The sequence below is a fragment of the Pleuronectes platessa genome, chromosome 21, assembly GCF_947347685.1.
Source record: "Pleuronectes platessa chromosome 21, fPlePla1.1, whole genome shotgun sequence".
NCBI lineage: Eukaryota > Metazoa > Chordata > Actinopteri > Pleuronectiformes > Pleuronectidae > Pleuronectes > Pleuronectes platessa.
In genome coordinates this window covers 2,298,448-2,315,513 of record NC_070646.1, presented here as the reverse complement: position 1 = coordinate 2,315,513, position 17,066 = coordinate 2,298,448, and the positions used below count along the sequence as shown (strand labels likewise).

The window sequence follows — 17,066 nt, the reverse complement described above, 5'->3', positions numbered from 1 at the left end:
AACCCAACCCCCAACCCCCCCCCCCCCCCAGCCACAGACAAGCCTCAGTGGAGGTGTGTGTCTGTGTGTGACACAGAAAGAGATCTTTATTAGTGTGTTTATGAGAGAGTGTGTACGTTTCATGTTTAATGCATGCTCCCATACATCTCCTCCTTCTTTGACTGGGTGCTGTAACATCCGCCCAGGGCCTGTTCTTCATTCCCCCAGGACACGGCACCGTTGCTGGGATGCCTGCTTGTGTATAGCCATAGTCAGGAAATGTCACTGTTGGCATCTGACGGCGGCGGGTGAGCCAACCCGAGCGTGCCTCCTGGCCACCTGCAGCCCGGCCTCCTCCGCCACAGACACTGGCTCGCTTGTTTTTTCTGCGACCATTCCTCGGCGCTCCCCTCCGAGGCCGGGCCGTCTGGCCGGCCCTGGGCCCGTGAAGATCAATCAGGTGAGCACAATAGCATTTATAGGGGTGTTTTTGACTGGCAGCGCTGTGGAGAAGTGGCTGCCATGCAGCTGCACCGGCACAGCTGAGCTGCCAGTTAAAAACACAAAGCTGACTCTAAAGTCTCCCCCCAGACCGCCACACACACACACACACACACACACACACACACACACACACAAACACACACAACACACACACCCTTAACACTCATTGAACAGTCTGACAATAGTGTTGATGAAAGAGTTGATACGTGTCCTCGTAGATGTGAAAATTGACCTTTTGTCACTTTAAATTGATCTTTTATCTGTTGTTTTTATTCATTTAATTGTGTTTTATCTGTTTCAATATTTTATTGAACTTTTCTAACTTGTATTCATATTTTTATTCCACTTGTATTCTATTATCTACGTCCTATATATTGGAATGGATTATGTGTTAACCTTCATCGTCGGTCGCTCTGAACCATCTATAACAATAAATGTGATCGAGAGCAGTAGTTTAACTCCCAAAGAATTAGGCCGACATAACTCTATAGTTTTTATTTATTCTCAACAAATAAACCAATAACATAATCTTCTGAGTTTCTTCCCACTAAAGATGGAAACATTAGACATATGTTATGTGAATAAAAGCATTTCACAAATGTAAAACTTTGATTTAAAACAAAGTTCTTTCATCTTTATTTTCAGTAGATTAATTGATTAATTTGGGGACTATTTTCAGCGGCTGAATGAATAAATATATCTGGTTTGGCTGAAAATAAAACTTAATTCCCCGTGTTCAGTGTGATGAAGCGACATGTCAGTGCACCAGTGTGACACTGGTCAGTGCTCCAGTGTGACTCTGGTTTGGTTTGAAGACTCTCTGAACAACAACAGATGTCTCTGGCACGGAGGAATACGACTTGGACACTTGTTAGGCAAAGCAAATGTACTGATACAGCCCATAGTCCCACACAGAGAGGTCATTCAGTGTCGTTCACACTTCACAGCCTCGATGGAGCAGAAACACACACATCACAAGCATCAACACATGAAACACCGAGTAGAGAAACAGGATAAAAGCACAAGTTATAAAACAGGCAATGACTAATTAAAGGGCTGGATTCAGTGAAACAGGAGAAATGGGAGAAGTCAAATGGGATCAATTGATTATCTGAGGTCTCTTTATGGGATTTGTTGCCTTTAACTGGCACCAACTGGTGAATTCAAATGGAGGTAACCTCAATGAGACAAAATGCAGAAGTGCCTTCGTGTGTTTTTACGCTTCATAAAAGTGTCCCAGAGTGTGAGTGGCCAGGGGCTCATGGTGGAGACCAAAGTGTGTTGTGGCAGACATTGTTTTGTTCTAAAAGCAGGACGGCTTCAAGGAGACAGAGAAGAGCCTTGTTGACGTCTCTGTCCCTCCCTCCCTCCCTCCCTCCCTCGCCCGCCCGCTGCCCACACAGCGCTGGTTTTGTGTAAATCCTCCTATTGTTGCCACCAGCTCCCTCTTCACCCACATTTCCATTTATATCCCATTTTCCACTTCATTACCATGCTAATTCGGGAGGGCCAAAGGAAAAAAATCCCATGTTATGTCATTTATAGTGATGCAGCTGGTTTATCTGTCCATACAGAGGGGTGAGCAGAGGGGCCGGCCCGGGGCCCTCGTCCCCCACATGAAAACTGCCTCTCTCCAATCAAAGGCAGGACGTATAGACGCTGCGCCTGTTCGGTACACAGACGATAAAGATGTCTATTATTAATCCAACATAATGGAACGTCACTGAGTCGAAAAAATCAAACAAAAAGTGGATTAATAGAAAGTTATTTCACGAGGGGAGCCCGTCTAATTCGGTCGGGATGACTCGCGATGCTTGTAAACTCTGTGGCGTAAACAGTGCCTCCAGATCCTTCCACCAAAACACAACACACCAGTGTGTTTGGAGGCCTGGGATCAGTGGGAGCGGTGGGTGGTGTTTGGTTTATCCGGTTCTGGGAGACCTGATAACACAAGGCCACGGGTCCCACCTGGTCTCAGGGTGAATTCAATCAGACCCGATGGTTTGTAGATAAACTGACCTAAACACAATGTGCTGAGGGTTTCCATATGATCCTGTGTGGTGTGTGGAGGAATGCTCTTCTGTCTCTTAAAGCAATATCAGGATGATAATACTGGATTTCTGATCCTCAGGGGAGTAAATACAGAAGAGCTGGTGGTGGAGTGTTGAGTAAGTCTGATGTTTATTAGAGGAAAGTGTGTAAACATGCTGAACTAAACAAAAGAGAGGCGGATGGATATTTCTGTCTTTTTGGTTTCATTCTCGGAGCCAATCGGCATCAGGCCATTATGGGGGGGGGGGGGGGGGGGGGCTCCTGGTTTAGACTGGGAATTCAAGACTCTGCCGAACACCAGTTTCTTCTATCTCACTGCCCAGTGGATGAAAGGTGACCTTCCTCCACCTGTGAGGAGCAGCTAATGCCCCACGTGTGTAACTGCCTGACTGCCGCCTGGTCTCCACCTGCAGGAATGTGCCTGGCCGCCCTTGATGGAGGTGTGTGTGTGTGTGTGTGTGTGTATGTGTGTGTGTGTGTGTTGTGTGTGGAAGTGACAGCTCAGTGGCACAGAGGACGTGGTTTAAGGGCGATTACCATAAGCTGTGTGCTTGATGTGGTCCTTTGACACATAACATCCAGGGGTAATGACAAACTGCTTTTAATAGAGGATGATAGCCGGATAGAAGCACGTACAGTTTTTTGTGTACACAGTTTATGAAGATTACTTTATGAAAGAATCTGCAGAACAGTGCAAACATCTATTTTATGTGGATCTGGATGATGGAGGTATAAGAGTTCATATTCATTATTAGTTTATTTTGTATTTCGTATGTTTTGTGTGTCTGTTTGTACTGTTGTGTTTCTTCGAATACAGAAAAAAACACAACATTGAGTTTTTTAAAGATCCAAATCGACCCCAACTCAAAATAACTTCTCTAACTGGTGACTTTGGACTTTCCCAGTGACGCCTGTTTTTAGCCCCAGAACACAATGAAGCTATGGATCATGCGTAACGAGTCCCAAAATGTCCCAGAGGAGAACGTGTCCCTCTGACCACGGGACGTCCCCCGGGACAACACCACAGACGTCCCTGGAGGACAGTGAGAGGGGGTGGACGTGTTGGATCGTGGCCTGAACTTTGAGATTTACTCTGTTCTCTCTCTCTCTCGATCTAAACAGAAAAATAATTTCCTGTGTGTTCACTCCGTCTTTTAATACAACACATGTCAGGAGAAGTTAAACAGTTTGTCCTCGGAGATCAGCGTCTTACTCATAAAGTGAATTTTGCCGGTTTCCGACATTTCTCACAACATTTAGATCAAAGGAACCTTGACGCTGTCTTATCAACACATTCTTCACCACAAGCAAACTGCTGTGTTGAAACCAGTTCCACAGTCGATAGGTTAACAAAGAAACACACATATAGAGATTATGGTCAAACTGGTTCCATACAGAAAATGAAAGCAAATGGGAAAAAATGATTGAAAACATCTGTTTATTGACCAACTTCCTGCTTGAGTTTTACCCTCTTGTGCTATGAGAAGAGACGTGTTGGAGGCCGGAGGACTTTTGTCCTTTCGTTTTTCTAGTTTGACCAAACATGTCTGATCAGGATGTGGTTTAACCGCTGGTAAACAGTCTGTGTGGAGAGGAAAATAACTTATCTGCAGATAGCTGTTAATAGAGATTAGCCAAACAAAAGAGGACTTGGTCATGATATTTGCTGTCCACACCGGAAGCCGGTCAAATATTGTCTGATTCCCCAAGTGGCTAATTCGCTGTTAGACAATAAAAATGGTTTCAGCTGATTGTTCCTGTCTCCTGATCCAGTGGAATCTCTTTTTCCCTTTGTTGTTATTCTATTTTAGAAAGTGGAAATGGATTTATCTTTAAATAAACACTCGTGTCCTTCTCCCTCCGTCCATCACGACGCAGCGTGACACAACACACACAACACACACAACACACACAATGCTCCATAGAGAGACCTAGGGCCCGACTGCTCTAAGTGACCCCTCCCTCCCTGTGTTGTGTTGTGTTTGCTCCACTCAGGTAAAGCTGCGCTGATGTCACCGCGCTCGACATCAGGGGATGAAGTCAGTGGCGTTCGAAGGAGTGAGATCATTTTTCCATTGAGTGCAGAGTGGGGGGGTGAGGGGAGGGGGGGGGGGGCAGTGTAAGAGACACCTCATGTGTGGCAATCAGGGAAATGTTGTTCGCCCGCCTCTCTCTCTCAGAGAGCAGCTCCATTCCAGAGAGATGATGAACATGACGGACACGCTTCACTTTCTTCTCTCTTCTTCTAATGACTTCTTTTCCACTTGTGATCCGGACCATGGAAGTTTTCATTCCACACGCTGCACGCTCCCGACACAGACTCACAATCTGAACTCATCCCAACGAGCTGAACAACAGGATGTGTGGTTCACGTGGTCGGAGGAAGGGAATCGATGGATGAAGCATCAAAAGAAGATTAAATGAAGGGAAACACACAATAATGGGATTAAAGAAATTATCTGGTCTCAATGTTCAGTTTTTTTTATTGTTTGTCTTTTTTTTTATTTGTTCTCGGCTTCAATTGACAAAATACAACTTGTTAAAAACATAGTATGTTATGTATTATATATAGAGCTTTCAGACACACATTCAAACAACGCCACTATATGTTGTTCTCATATATTATATCTCACACACTGAGCTTCTTGGGGTTCAGCATCTTGTCCAAGGACACTTCAGATCACAGACTGGAGGAGCTGGGAATTGAACCAGCAACCATGTAAGATATCGCTCACTTCCCAGTAGGACGTGTATTGTTGATATAATATACAACCAAGTTTCCAATGTTGTGCGTGTGATGTGCGTCCATGTTCCTCTTCCCCCTCGGATGTTTGTGGTCTTCTGGTTGTGCAGGAGTTTCATAATGGGAATGTTATCTTCATCTTCATCTTCATCTTCATCTTCATCTTCATCATCACGCCCAGTCGCCACAGTGGCTTTGTACTGGATGAGCACACACAGCTTGTTTGGGTTAGTCTCGATCAACTCAGGGTTTCAGTGCATGTGTGAGAGCATGTGTGGATATACACACTGTTTCAAACAATAACACAAGAATCACACTGGTGACCTGACTACACACACACATACACACACAGACACACACTACAGACACACACAGACTCACACACTTTTCACCAGTCCTGCCGGTCTTACATCATACGGTCCATGGGCACAGTTAGTCATCCTCATGTGACTTAACCTCATCTGTGGATCTTTGTGGGTATCACACACACACACACACACACACACACACACACACACTCCCCCCCACCCCCCCACCCTCTCTACCCATCTCAGCATGACATCAGCTCGTCCTGAGTTACTCTGCCTCCCGAGTGTCCTGATGGCAGGAGATAAGGCAGGAAAGTCACTGATTAGCTGGGAATCTCGTTACACAGGGAGCAACGGATCCCTCCCTTCCTCCTCCTCCTCCTCCTCGTCTCCTCCTCCTCCTCCTCCTCCTCCTCCTCCTCCAGCACCACCACCACTCCTCCGCTGCCTGTCCTCACCACCACTGATGCCATGCATGAGCGACTCCGAGGAGAAACGATGAGCACGTGGAGCAGGAAATCAGCGTAAAAGGAGGAGAAACAAACTGAAACTGAAGAAGACAAAGTAAATTGCTCTGACATCAACCTCGACTCCACAGATATTCATGGTCCCCAGAGGATGCACCCTCGTGATCCTTCATGTAGCACCGCCGGGAGGTTTAATTGTTTTAGGGGAAATCAAACAGCAGCTGACTTTAGAGGGATCCCAGTTCCTGTAAATCAGAAGTTTCTTTGCGTGGCCTGTCCCTCTGATGTCCCCTCACTTCCCGGCGGTGTTGCGAGGGGCGTTGTGTCCTCGCTGGTGCATCGGGCCCATTGTCCCGGGTACAAGGAGAGCAGACGTATGCTTGAGGGAGCTCCTTTTAAAGACTCAATCAGTCCTTTGGTGGGGTCCACTGACCCAGAAAATGGGTTTCCACAGCCAGAGGAAATGATACTCGGTGATCACTTCACCGGCAACGCGGAGGGAGGAATGCACGGGGATCTCACACGTCGCCGCGGAACAGACCAGAAATAGAACGTGTTTACAAATTGAACTTTTAACCTTGATACGCCCGAGGAGACGTAATATCTCCATCGTCAAATAATCAATAGCATTCCTCAAACCAGTTTTCTTTCTCGGCCGGTAATCCACACGTTATTGTTTTTACAGCTTCGGTCGCAACACGTTTCCCACACATTCTTGCCGTTAACTTATTGTACGCGAGCAGAGCACAGGTGTATCAGGTGTCCCTCGGGCTCGATTCTCGTGGGAGCCGTGGTTCAGATGGAAAGAGACGATTAGCAAAGCCCACACTTTGTACTGTAGCTCAGATTTGATGATGACACCTGTGTGACAGTAGAAACCTCAGTCTGCTCTCACGTAGAACTAGACTGGATAGATAATCTGTCTGAACCAAAGAGGAAACTAACTGCGCCTGATCCCATCCCATGTCCGAACCCGACCCAAGCCCATGATTTCACAATTACAGGCGGGTGCACGTTGACTGAACCCAAACTGAACCAACTGGCACCTCAAACGTTTCCCTGACCTCAGCCTGACCCCGTCCCGACACACAGGGGTCAGGTGTCCAGGTGTTTAGGACATTTTCTGTAATGTTAGCAGCACTGGTTGGCAATAAGAATATCTCAGAAACTAGTGTCTGTAGCTTTTGGACATTTCCACAGTGTCAAGATGATGAATCCTGGTGACTTTGACTTCCTGTGTAGTGGCACCATGAGTTAATACCTTGTGGTTTAAGATCAGATTTCTAAAAAAACAAATAAAGTGCATGTATCTGTTTCCATCCGGATTAATTGTAAAACCTGGCTGATCCTCGACTCTTCTTTTATTGCCGTCACCACCTCAGAGAACAGACAGAGCGATGAAGATCACTCAGATGAGCAGTCAGATAACTTCTCATGAAACTGTTTGGTGAACTTTCCTGCCGACCTGCATGTGAAGAAAACCCTTCCACGTCCCTGAGGGTAATAACGCCATATGATGACACGGAGCACATCTGATACGGGTGGGTCTGGTTCGGTGAAACCACGTTCCCTGTGCTATCCTGTTACACATACCATTGCATAATCAGAAGTGATTCTAAATGGGTCATTCAGGCACTTGTTATTTAAGACCGTTGGAGGACCTGTTTTGACATTCATGCCAATTGATCTGGCTCGGAGTCCGGTTTCACGTGGGAATTGATCGGGCGATAAAGATAGAATGATTGATTCAGAAGGCGTCGCCTGCAGCAGAGAGTCGAGCTGCAGAGGCCTCACCTCGGAGCTTCTTCATGAAGATTCAGAAATGAAGAGGGATTCGAATTATTAAAATAAAGTTTGTCATTTAATTTTCACTGTTGAATGGGAAAGTACTAATATTCTAATTATAAGCTGCATGTGAATTGTTATTATGCTAATGTTTGCTAACGAGTTTAATACCAAGATGATGATATGTCAGTGTTACATTAACACACTTTATTTTACCACGACTGAGGGGCCAATGAAGTACAATACAATAAATTTAGGTTAAATTATAACATCAGTTTGACCTTTTGTGCAATTTCCCTGTGTTTGATTAGAAGTTTGAAATCACTTTCATAACTGTGGGACAAATATGAGCCAAAAATCTGCAGCTGATCAGTTTAGCTTAGTTTAACTTAGCAGAAAAAACAAGTCTGACTCTCTGTCCAAACTTTAAATAAAAGTCTGTCAGCACCATAGACTGTAAATAAAGATGGGGGACGCGTCTCCATTTCCTCCCACGATCCAGAAATGAAGTCAAAAATATCCCAGATATGAACGCTGCCATCTGCGCAGCTCTTATTTTGGATACACGTTCTCGACCAATCGAGAGTCGGCCTCAATCGTGACTGATTCAAACCAAATTGAGAAACATGTGCACCTTGACCTCTTTATGACCTATACTCTAGCCGGCCACCAGGGGGCGAACAAGACGCTTTGGCTTCACTTTTGAGCAGCTGGCAGGTCGTCCATCTTTTTATACAGTTCATTGTAAAGCTAACTAACAAACATATTGTTTATGATGTGAATTATAAGTTTTTCTTCATGCAAGACATTTTGAATATATTCCCGCTCAGGTACAAAATGTCCCTTTGATCAAATATGCTTTAAATTGTTCTTTATTCTATTTGTTAACTCTCAGCTTGACAGAGAATGAGAAGGTAGAGGAGAGCAGATGGTGGAGGTGATGAACTGAGAGGAGGCGATAAGCTTTATGGTGACGTCCCCGGGCAACACGCTGCTGCTCAGATAAAACTCCTGACGCTCTGTTTGGTTTGGGTAAATATTTTGGAGGCTGGTGACCTCACGAGGGCGTTGGTGCCATTCGGTGTCGCTGCTAACGAGCGAGGAGTTGAGTGATCAAGCTCCTCGCTGGGGTTTTACTGAGCTCCTTGTTTGTTCCCTGTTTCCAGAAATGGTTCTTCTGAGAGGAAAATGGGAGGTTTATGACCTGAGATCAGATTCAAACAGGCACTGATCATGTTGCAGTCACACACGCCCCCATGAGGTTGTTTCTGGTGCTGCAGGATTCTCCTCTCCCCGGGCCTGTAGTGTTTGTGACTTAGTTTGAGCAAAGGTCAGAAAGGCCATAGAGCAGCGTTTGAACCGAATGAGCAACTTCTTTCTTTCCTTTTCGCAGAGCAACACTTTAAAATCTACAAAACCTCAAAACAAATACTGCAGAGAACTTTGAGTATTGTTTGATTTGCCTCATGAGGCTGAGAGAACACGACCTGTTTTTTTATGAGTGGAAAAGAAAACAGTCAACAGTGAGTCACACGCGGACACAAAGGTGTCAGGTTGTGTATCATAGCCAGTGTGTCATCGTGTTTGCTTTTCCGTGACTGTGAAGCCGTCACAACGCGATGACACAACAGGAAGACACACACGGACCGAGACAATAAAAGAACAATTAGTTTTAAATGAAGAGGACGACTTGAACTAGGATGGCAGTCATATACAGCACAGACCTTCTCTGAGGCCCAACTTTAGATTCAAAACATTCTTTTTCTCAGCTACACATTGGTGGTAGTTACAGGTTTATTTGTATATTTATTATTCTTATTATTACAGCTTTATTTGTTACCATATAGCGCCTGAAACCAGCATACACCCTTATACAGACCATTTATTAAACCAAATCTGCTACATCCACATTTTTATTCATCATAATCCATCCAGTGATCCAGCTAATAAACCTCCTGGGCGATGGTAAAAACTTCTGTGTATAAAAGAGGCTGAAGGACGTGAAACTCATTTAATACAGAATCAAGGAAACACTTTGAAGTCACAGTTTTCTATATGAATCGATATGAGGAGGATTTCATGAGCTGGTCACGACTTAGTCCACAGAAAACATTTGACTTGTCAGTGTAGGAACGTTACAGATGTAAATAATAATCACAGGATTCGTGTCTCTATTCCTTTTATCTGCTGTGGTTTCAGTGTGTAGCTGTAGTACAACCAGCAAACTGATACTTAAAGTATTCACAGGTAAAAGTACTCATTATGCGTAATAAGTACTTTCGGAGCATTTAAATTATGGAGCCCTAAAGGTCCTGACAGGTTTTAATGTGCACAAACAGTATTTTGTTCAACTGGAGGAAACATAATTTGTTTTTGTACTTCAGGGGTCACGCCTGTTGGTTTTGTTGTCGGATTACACAATTTATGATGATGTCATCACATAAATCTCAGCAGGAATTTAACTGTGTGAGGTCGAATCAACCACAATAACTGGAGGCAGTAAAATACCTCCTGTGTGGGTATGAAGGGATTTAATATTCATATGCATCATGTTTTATATAAGTTGCTCTGGTTTTGTTTGTAAAATATAAGAAGCAACAAATTTGTAAAAATGAAAAATACCTGTTTAATATAAACAGATTAAGGGGGGTCATGGGGATACTCATCGAATATGTGGTAACACTTTTGCACCAATAGGATCATTAGGGATCAATTTAAATACACATTGTATTTTGCCATTGGAGTGTTGTGACCATCACCACTAGGTGGCAGCAGTGAGCCTCTGTTGTTTTCAGCTCTGGAAGCCAGAAGAAGCTCAGAGGGATCAGAGCTCAGACGAGATGTGAAAGTTTTACTGACACAATTAAAAAAGGTTTAAAACAAATATCACAGAAAAACAGCCCTGGATTAAAGAAACAGAAAAATACATAACATACCAAAAATTAGGGGAAATTTGATAAAAATAACAAATTAAACTAATAAAACAATGATTGGAATACCACTCATACAGAAAACAATCTAGGCGTAATGATGTTTATAATAAATGTAAAACAAAATATATATAGTATTAAAAAACAAGAAAATTAGTTAATTATACCCAGTGTCAATAGACTCAGTTTATTCTTATTATTCTCATGTTGCTTAAACTTCAATATGGTTTAATGTGTGTCAATCATAACATCACAAGTTTCACCTTTGAGCACAAATGAAGTTAGTTGTATAAAATATAATTATTCAGTTTAGGTAAAACAACTCAACAGAGATATATAAAAAAAGCTTTTCTAAATATACAATCTTATCAATTTTATGATTTGAGCGCTATTGCAAAACTCAAAGACTTTAAATGTCTTCCTTGTTGACCTATCACTCCTCTTCTTATATTAATTATTAATTTAAGGACTGATATGATGAGATAATAAATTCTATTCCAACATAACAACTATTCACTGTGCTTTTCATTAGACAAGATAAATAAAAGCAGCCCGAGACCATCTTAACAGACAAAGACATGAGATTTAAAAAGAGTCAAATGTAATAAAAGATGAGAAAAAGCTTAATCTGATTATTCTGAATGATTCTGAGCTTTATAAACCAACAGGAGCAAATTTCAAAACAACAAGCCAGAGTTTAGCTTGTGCTCTGCTCACAACGAGTCATAAACAATCATCCAACGTGATTTTAAAACTTCTCTAAAAGCTTCATGAAGTCTCATCGTGATCCTCAGACTCGGCTCGGAGCTGCAGATCTGACGGGAGCTGAGGTCGAGCAGCGTCTCGATGGAGTTAACTTCTCCTCTCTTCTGGTTCTCGTCCCTCAGATGTTCCAGATAACGCGTCTCGTCTTGAAACTCTAGATTAAGAAGTGAAAAGCATGAATATTACCCCCCCCCCACCCCCCCCGCTCCTCCACAGTGCCTGAAGCAGTTACCTTCAGCACAGAGGAGAGTTTCATGGTAGCAGAGCGCAGAGCAGATATTCTCACTCTTGCCCACTTGTTTGACCTCTGGGGGAAATCCAGACAATCTGGTAATGATGTCACTTTTCCGAGCCCATCAAGACCAATCAGTGTCCCGCACAAGGACACGTGCACACAGGCACAGACAGACACACACAAACACGCATGTGCACGTGCACTCACACAGCGTAATTAAGAAATAAGACTTACATAAACAGAGTAATACAATATCTTAAAAACCCATTTGGAGCGAGCACTGAAATAAACCTTTTGGCTTATTGCATTTGTCAGGTCGCTCAAGCTGATTGGTCCGTCTCCTTCCTTCTCCCCGAGACGTTTTCTTTTTCCCTCAGACTGATGAAATATTGTTCAGGGGGATGAGTGAGATTTCTCCTGGTCTGACACGCAGGGGTTGTTAGAGGAGGTCGGGGAGGAGGTGCAGCGGCCGAGGGGGAGCAGAGGCAGGTAATAACCGGGAGCTCCCCTCTGGATCAGGCCTCAGCCGGAGCAGGCTTCCACCGGGCCCTCTCCTCGGAGCGCGGGGGTGTAGAGGAACCGTGACCCCGTCTCTCATCCGCGAGACACATTGACAGAAACTCTATTCCTCTCCGTCTTCTCCTTACAGTCGAAGGCAAATCTCCAAAGGATTCTTTCCCCTTTAATGAGAAAAGTGAGAAGCACGGTGGGGACGAGGAGGGAACTGGGGCCAGCAGAGTTTAACGGGGAACACTGGGAGGGGATTGTTTAATGCTTATCAAATAAGTCCCAGTATTTGTGGTTCCAATTTTTTTTTTGGAGCCCAGATTTCCCCATTTCTGAATAAATCAGACTTGATGCTCGGCTCAGGACAAAGAACAATATACATGAACTTAAAATGTGTTTCTAGCAACAAAGATGTCACAGAAAGTTGAATCTTTATGGAAAGTTTAAATTTACCCTCGGCCATTTATTGTTTGATGTTAAATCAATTCCCCATGGAACCAAAATAAAGAACTGTCTATAATAATACATAGATTATTAAACTCTTTATCCTCTTTAACATTAACTTTGATAAAGTTGTTTGAAATGAATTGAATTGAACTGTCTGATGCTTTCCCTTGTTCTCTAATCGCTCAACAATCCACCTGCAAAGAGACAAAGATCCATCGGGTGTCAGAGGTCGTGATTCAGTGACTAAAACCTAAATAAAAACTTTAATAATATTCTCATAAATCAAAGTTATTGTTAATATTTGAGTTTATTACAACTCCTGGATACGCAGCGTCCTCCCCTGTTGACAGAGTTCCTCACGTCTCACCTGATCTCTAATCTCTGAATCGATCCTTTTACTGCTGGAGTGTAAATCCTGCTCCGAACCTCCGGACCTGCTCTGAAAACACAAAGCCACCGATGCTCTTTTGTTTTTCAACACTTTCATTGATTTCTCAGAGAACGATTCATGGATCTTGATGGAAGAACAATCTGAAATGTCTGGGGGACTGATATTTAATATGTATGTTTGACAGTCGGAGCAGATCCAAGTAAAAATCCAGATCTAGTGAATGTAAACCTGGTTTCATAAGGAGACTGTGTAACTCTACTTGGTGCCCTTCTATATATTATTATATTAATATCTCCAATCTAATGAAATATGCTGTATACTGTCAATACACGGTCGCTTGTGTGGCTGATGTATAATTGAGTTACACACAAGTTAGAGGGGAAATTAAATATGATTCTCCAGAGGAATAAATGACGACGCTAAACAATGCAACACTGTGTAACAGCAAAAAAAAAAAAAAAAAAAAGGAGCAGTGGCCTCGGGTTCATGCACTTGCATCGTGCGCTCTGTTTGCATCCGGCCAGACGAGGAATGTAGATTTACAAGCCTGCGCAGCCGTGCAGATGTGGAACCAAAGAGCAAGTGTTATGGTGTATCCCCTGGTGTGTGAGTCCGCTGTCTCCTCTACTCGTCTCTCTGGCCTTCCACCTACCCAACACACACACACACACACACCTCCTCCCCTCCCTCCACCTCTCCACTGTCCCCCCCTCCCCACTCCCACCTCCCTGCAACCCCCCCATCAGCAGCAGGAGGAGCTGCAGCATCCCTGCTGGGCCCTGCCTGTTTATCTCTTCCGAAGCAGCCATGATTAATGAGGCCCTGAACACATCCTCTCTTTCCCCTGGACCTGGGGAGCCCCACAGCTGAGTAAACAGGGCCCCGGCCACGGTTCCACCCCGCTGGCCGCGGTCCTGCGCCTGCGGTGGGCCGGCGGGGAACCCCTTACTGCAGGTAGCAACTCACCAGATCTGTCACGGGGAGAGTCGGGAGATCTTCTGAGGCACGAGATCCACCGAGGAGCGAGCTGGGTGTCAGTGGGTGAAGGGAACAGACGTCCTGAACATCTCCCTTAATGCTCAACCTCCCTGAACATGTGGGGCACACACACACACACACACATACACACACACACACACACACACACACACACACACACACACACACACACACACACACACACACACACACGCAGCCTCCTCATGGTCAAGCAGTTCATGAGAGACTTCGTTTTTACTTCTTCCTTCTTCTTCTTTTTTTCTCTTTCTGATTTATTATTTTCTTACATGTTCTTTTTTTGAATGCGAGCAGAGAGAGCGTGTTGTGGCTCCTGAATCCTGCTGAGAGCGAGTTACATCATAAAGAAATGATGAATGATGTCTGATTATACTAATGTGTGGAAAGGACGAATATATAAAACATAGAATGAAGCAGAGGACCAGGATGATGAATCATTATTTCACTTTGAACCCAGTTCCATAAAGTCGCTTTCTGCCCGTTTCCCCATTCGGACCAACACACTTTCTTACTTGCAACTAATAAGAAATATCAATAAATAACCTTTTAGCTCTCTCTTAAAAGATATTCTATAAAAGTCATAAACTTCTTTCGGAGGTTTATATAAACCACATGAATATTGTCTGCTTATTTGCAGATACATCCCAGATGAGAGTTGTCAGATTCTCTTATGGATTTTCTCGGTTGGTGCCAGATTGATCTTTTGATCCCGGCGCTCTGACAGGACGGCTAATCTAAACAGATACCTACACGACAAAGACATTACCCGTGGGCAGAAAACAAAGTAATTGCCGGCAGCATGTGGAATTTAAACCAGCGTCATTCGACTGGGTTTCCCTCCCACAGCCACCGGGACACGGAATACTTTCCACGAGGAGGAAAACCACGAGTCAAGTCCAATCTGCGATGGCGACAAATTCCTCCCGACTCCTGCTCCGATTGTATTACTTATCAAGACTCGTGTCCACTGGTGTCCAGCGGGGCTCCCATTCTGCTCCCAGTTCGCTCCCAGCAGGCCCTGGTGCCAAAAGTTTGTCCCCCCCCATGTCAGGCTGTTATGCTCCAGACCCAGCAGGGGAGCTTTCTGCACCAACAGCCACGAGCTGGGTTTAACAACTCTAACGCCCAGAGCCGTGCACTTCTTCACAGGTGAGGTGACAGGGGCCCTATAAAGCGGTCACTTCACTTTGGGGGCCATTTGTCGACAGGCATTTCCTCTTGTGTGTGTGTGTTTGTCTTTGAGCGTGTCGAACATAACACCCTGCCCCCCCCCCCCCCCAACCTCCCCCCCGACACAGAGCTGCAGCTCGATAGCAGAAAACGACTTTATTGCACCTTTTGACAGCTTTCAATTCTGTGATTAGAGTGAGTCCATCACTGCACAGCTTGAATATCTGAGAAGAACCTCCGTCTGTCCTCATGTGAAGAACCGATCCTCTGGTCTGGACCGGCGCTCTGCAGCTACACGACCGAGACTCGATCCAGACGACCGAGAGTTCACAACAACTGTAACAACAAACGGATTCTCCAGTTCATGGGTTCACTGCACTTTGAGTAAACAGGTGAACGGCTCAGCAGGATCAATCACTGCAGGTCACTTTCACAGTGTCAGAAAGAAAAGCTCCAACCAGCACCAGGCCAAACAAACAGCCCAGTCCCAGCAGGCCTGGTCCCACTGGAACAGCTGGAGCAGATGTGCAGCGCTCTGGTGTGGATGGATCATTTGAGTTAATAAGAATGTGTGGTTTATTCTCAAAGCTTTCATTTTGATCTGTTGTGAGATTATCAAAAACAGAGCAGGGACACGAGCCTTGAGTTTGACATCTTGCCGGGCGCCATCTTGTTTTTTCGGAACCAGAAGTAACCATATATGGAGGAGCAGGGGGGTGGAGCCTGACTGAGAGGACCAGTCCAAACCCAAACCGATGAGGTATCAGGTCCGGTATCCAGACTCGACTCCCCACCTTGAGTAAACTGAACTTGACGTTGGAATCCCCCCTTTAGAAGGTTATTTATCTTGAATAAAAAAACACAGCTTTTCATCGCAGCCACTTTAAAACAACCTCCTTTCTAACAGACGCATCAGTTTATTATACACTTCAGCTCATCCACTGTGAGAAGGTCTTCGTGCTCTGGCCTTGAAAAGACGTCTCGGGTGGTGAGAGGTGGATGAGTCTCAATCTGATGCTGCTGCATGTTTGGAGGATGTGAGTGTAATGGACCCACATGTGTGAGCATGTGTGTGCATGTGTGTGCATGTGCATCTGTGCCTCCATGTGAGTGCTAAGGAATCCCCTGGTAGCTGATGCCATGCTGCGGGATCAAGGAACCCGAGAGTGTTGTTTTATGTTTGCATGTGTGTGTGTAATGGATACAGTGGTCTCCAGCATCAGGGGCTTCTCTCCAGGACGGAATGACTGACTGGCTGGCTGCTGCTGGAGCTGGAGGCCTGGCTGGCTGGCTGGGGGGGCGCCTGGCCTGTCTGTCCCCATGTCTACCCATCTGTCTCTGGGCTCGGAGAGGAGAGGTGTGGGCTGACGGATGGGGAGCCAGGCAGATGAACAACCATTAAGTGGTGACATGGGTGAGAGCCGCGGGTCTGAGAGCATCTGGGAATGCAGGAGCTTGGATTTACTGAACCTGGAGGACGTCAACGCGCCCAAAGAAAACACATCACATTTCTATATATTCATTTTTTTTATGTGTATTACATACTTTTTTATGTACTTTCATTTGTTACAGTCATCAAACAGCCAAAGATGAAGTCTGTGGATTAAGCAGAGGAGCCAGGGAATCTGGGAAAGTGATGCGCCTGTTGAGTTTTTATTGTTTTTCTAGAAACACAAGTGAAATTCCATTTTCCTTGATTGTGGACGGTCGGAGGCAGAAAACCCAGAAGTGGAGAATCACACATAACACAGTTTTGCCACCATGTT

At 44.7% G+C, this 17,066-nt stretch overlaps 1 protein-coding gene across 1 annotated transcript in view; it reads right to left on the bottom strand.

Annotated features, from left to right (window-relative positions):
- etv4 (ETS variant transcription factor 4) overlaps positions 1-16,622 on the bottom strand; it is a 41,605-nt gene extending 24,983 nt beyond the window's left edge. Inside the window, exons 1-2 of the mRNA XM_053414330.1 lie at positions 16,506-16,622; positions 15,079-15,214 (exon numbers count right to left, since the gene is read on the bottom strand). Coding sequence (XP_053270305.1) covers positions 15,079-15,214; positions 16,506-16,622 — 253 coding nt within the window. The remainder of the gene's footprint in view (positions 1-15,078; positions 15,215-16,505) is intronic.
- Between the last annotated feature and the right edge of the window lie 444 nt (positions 16,623-17,066).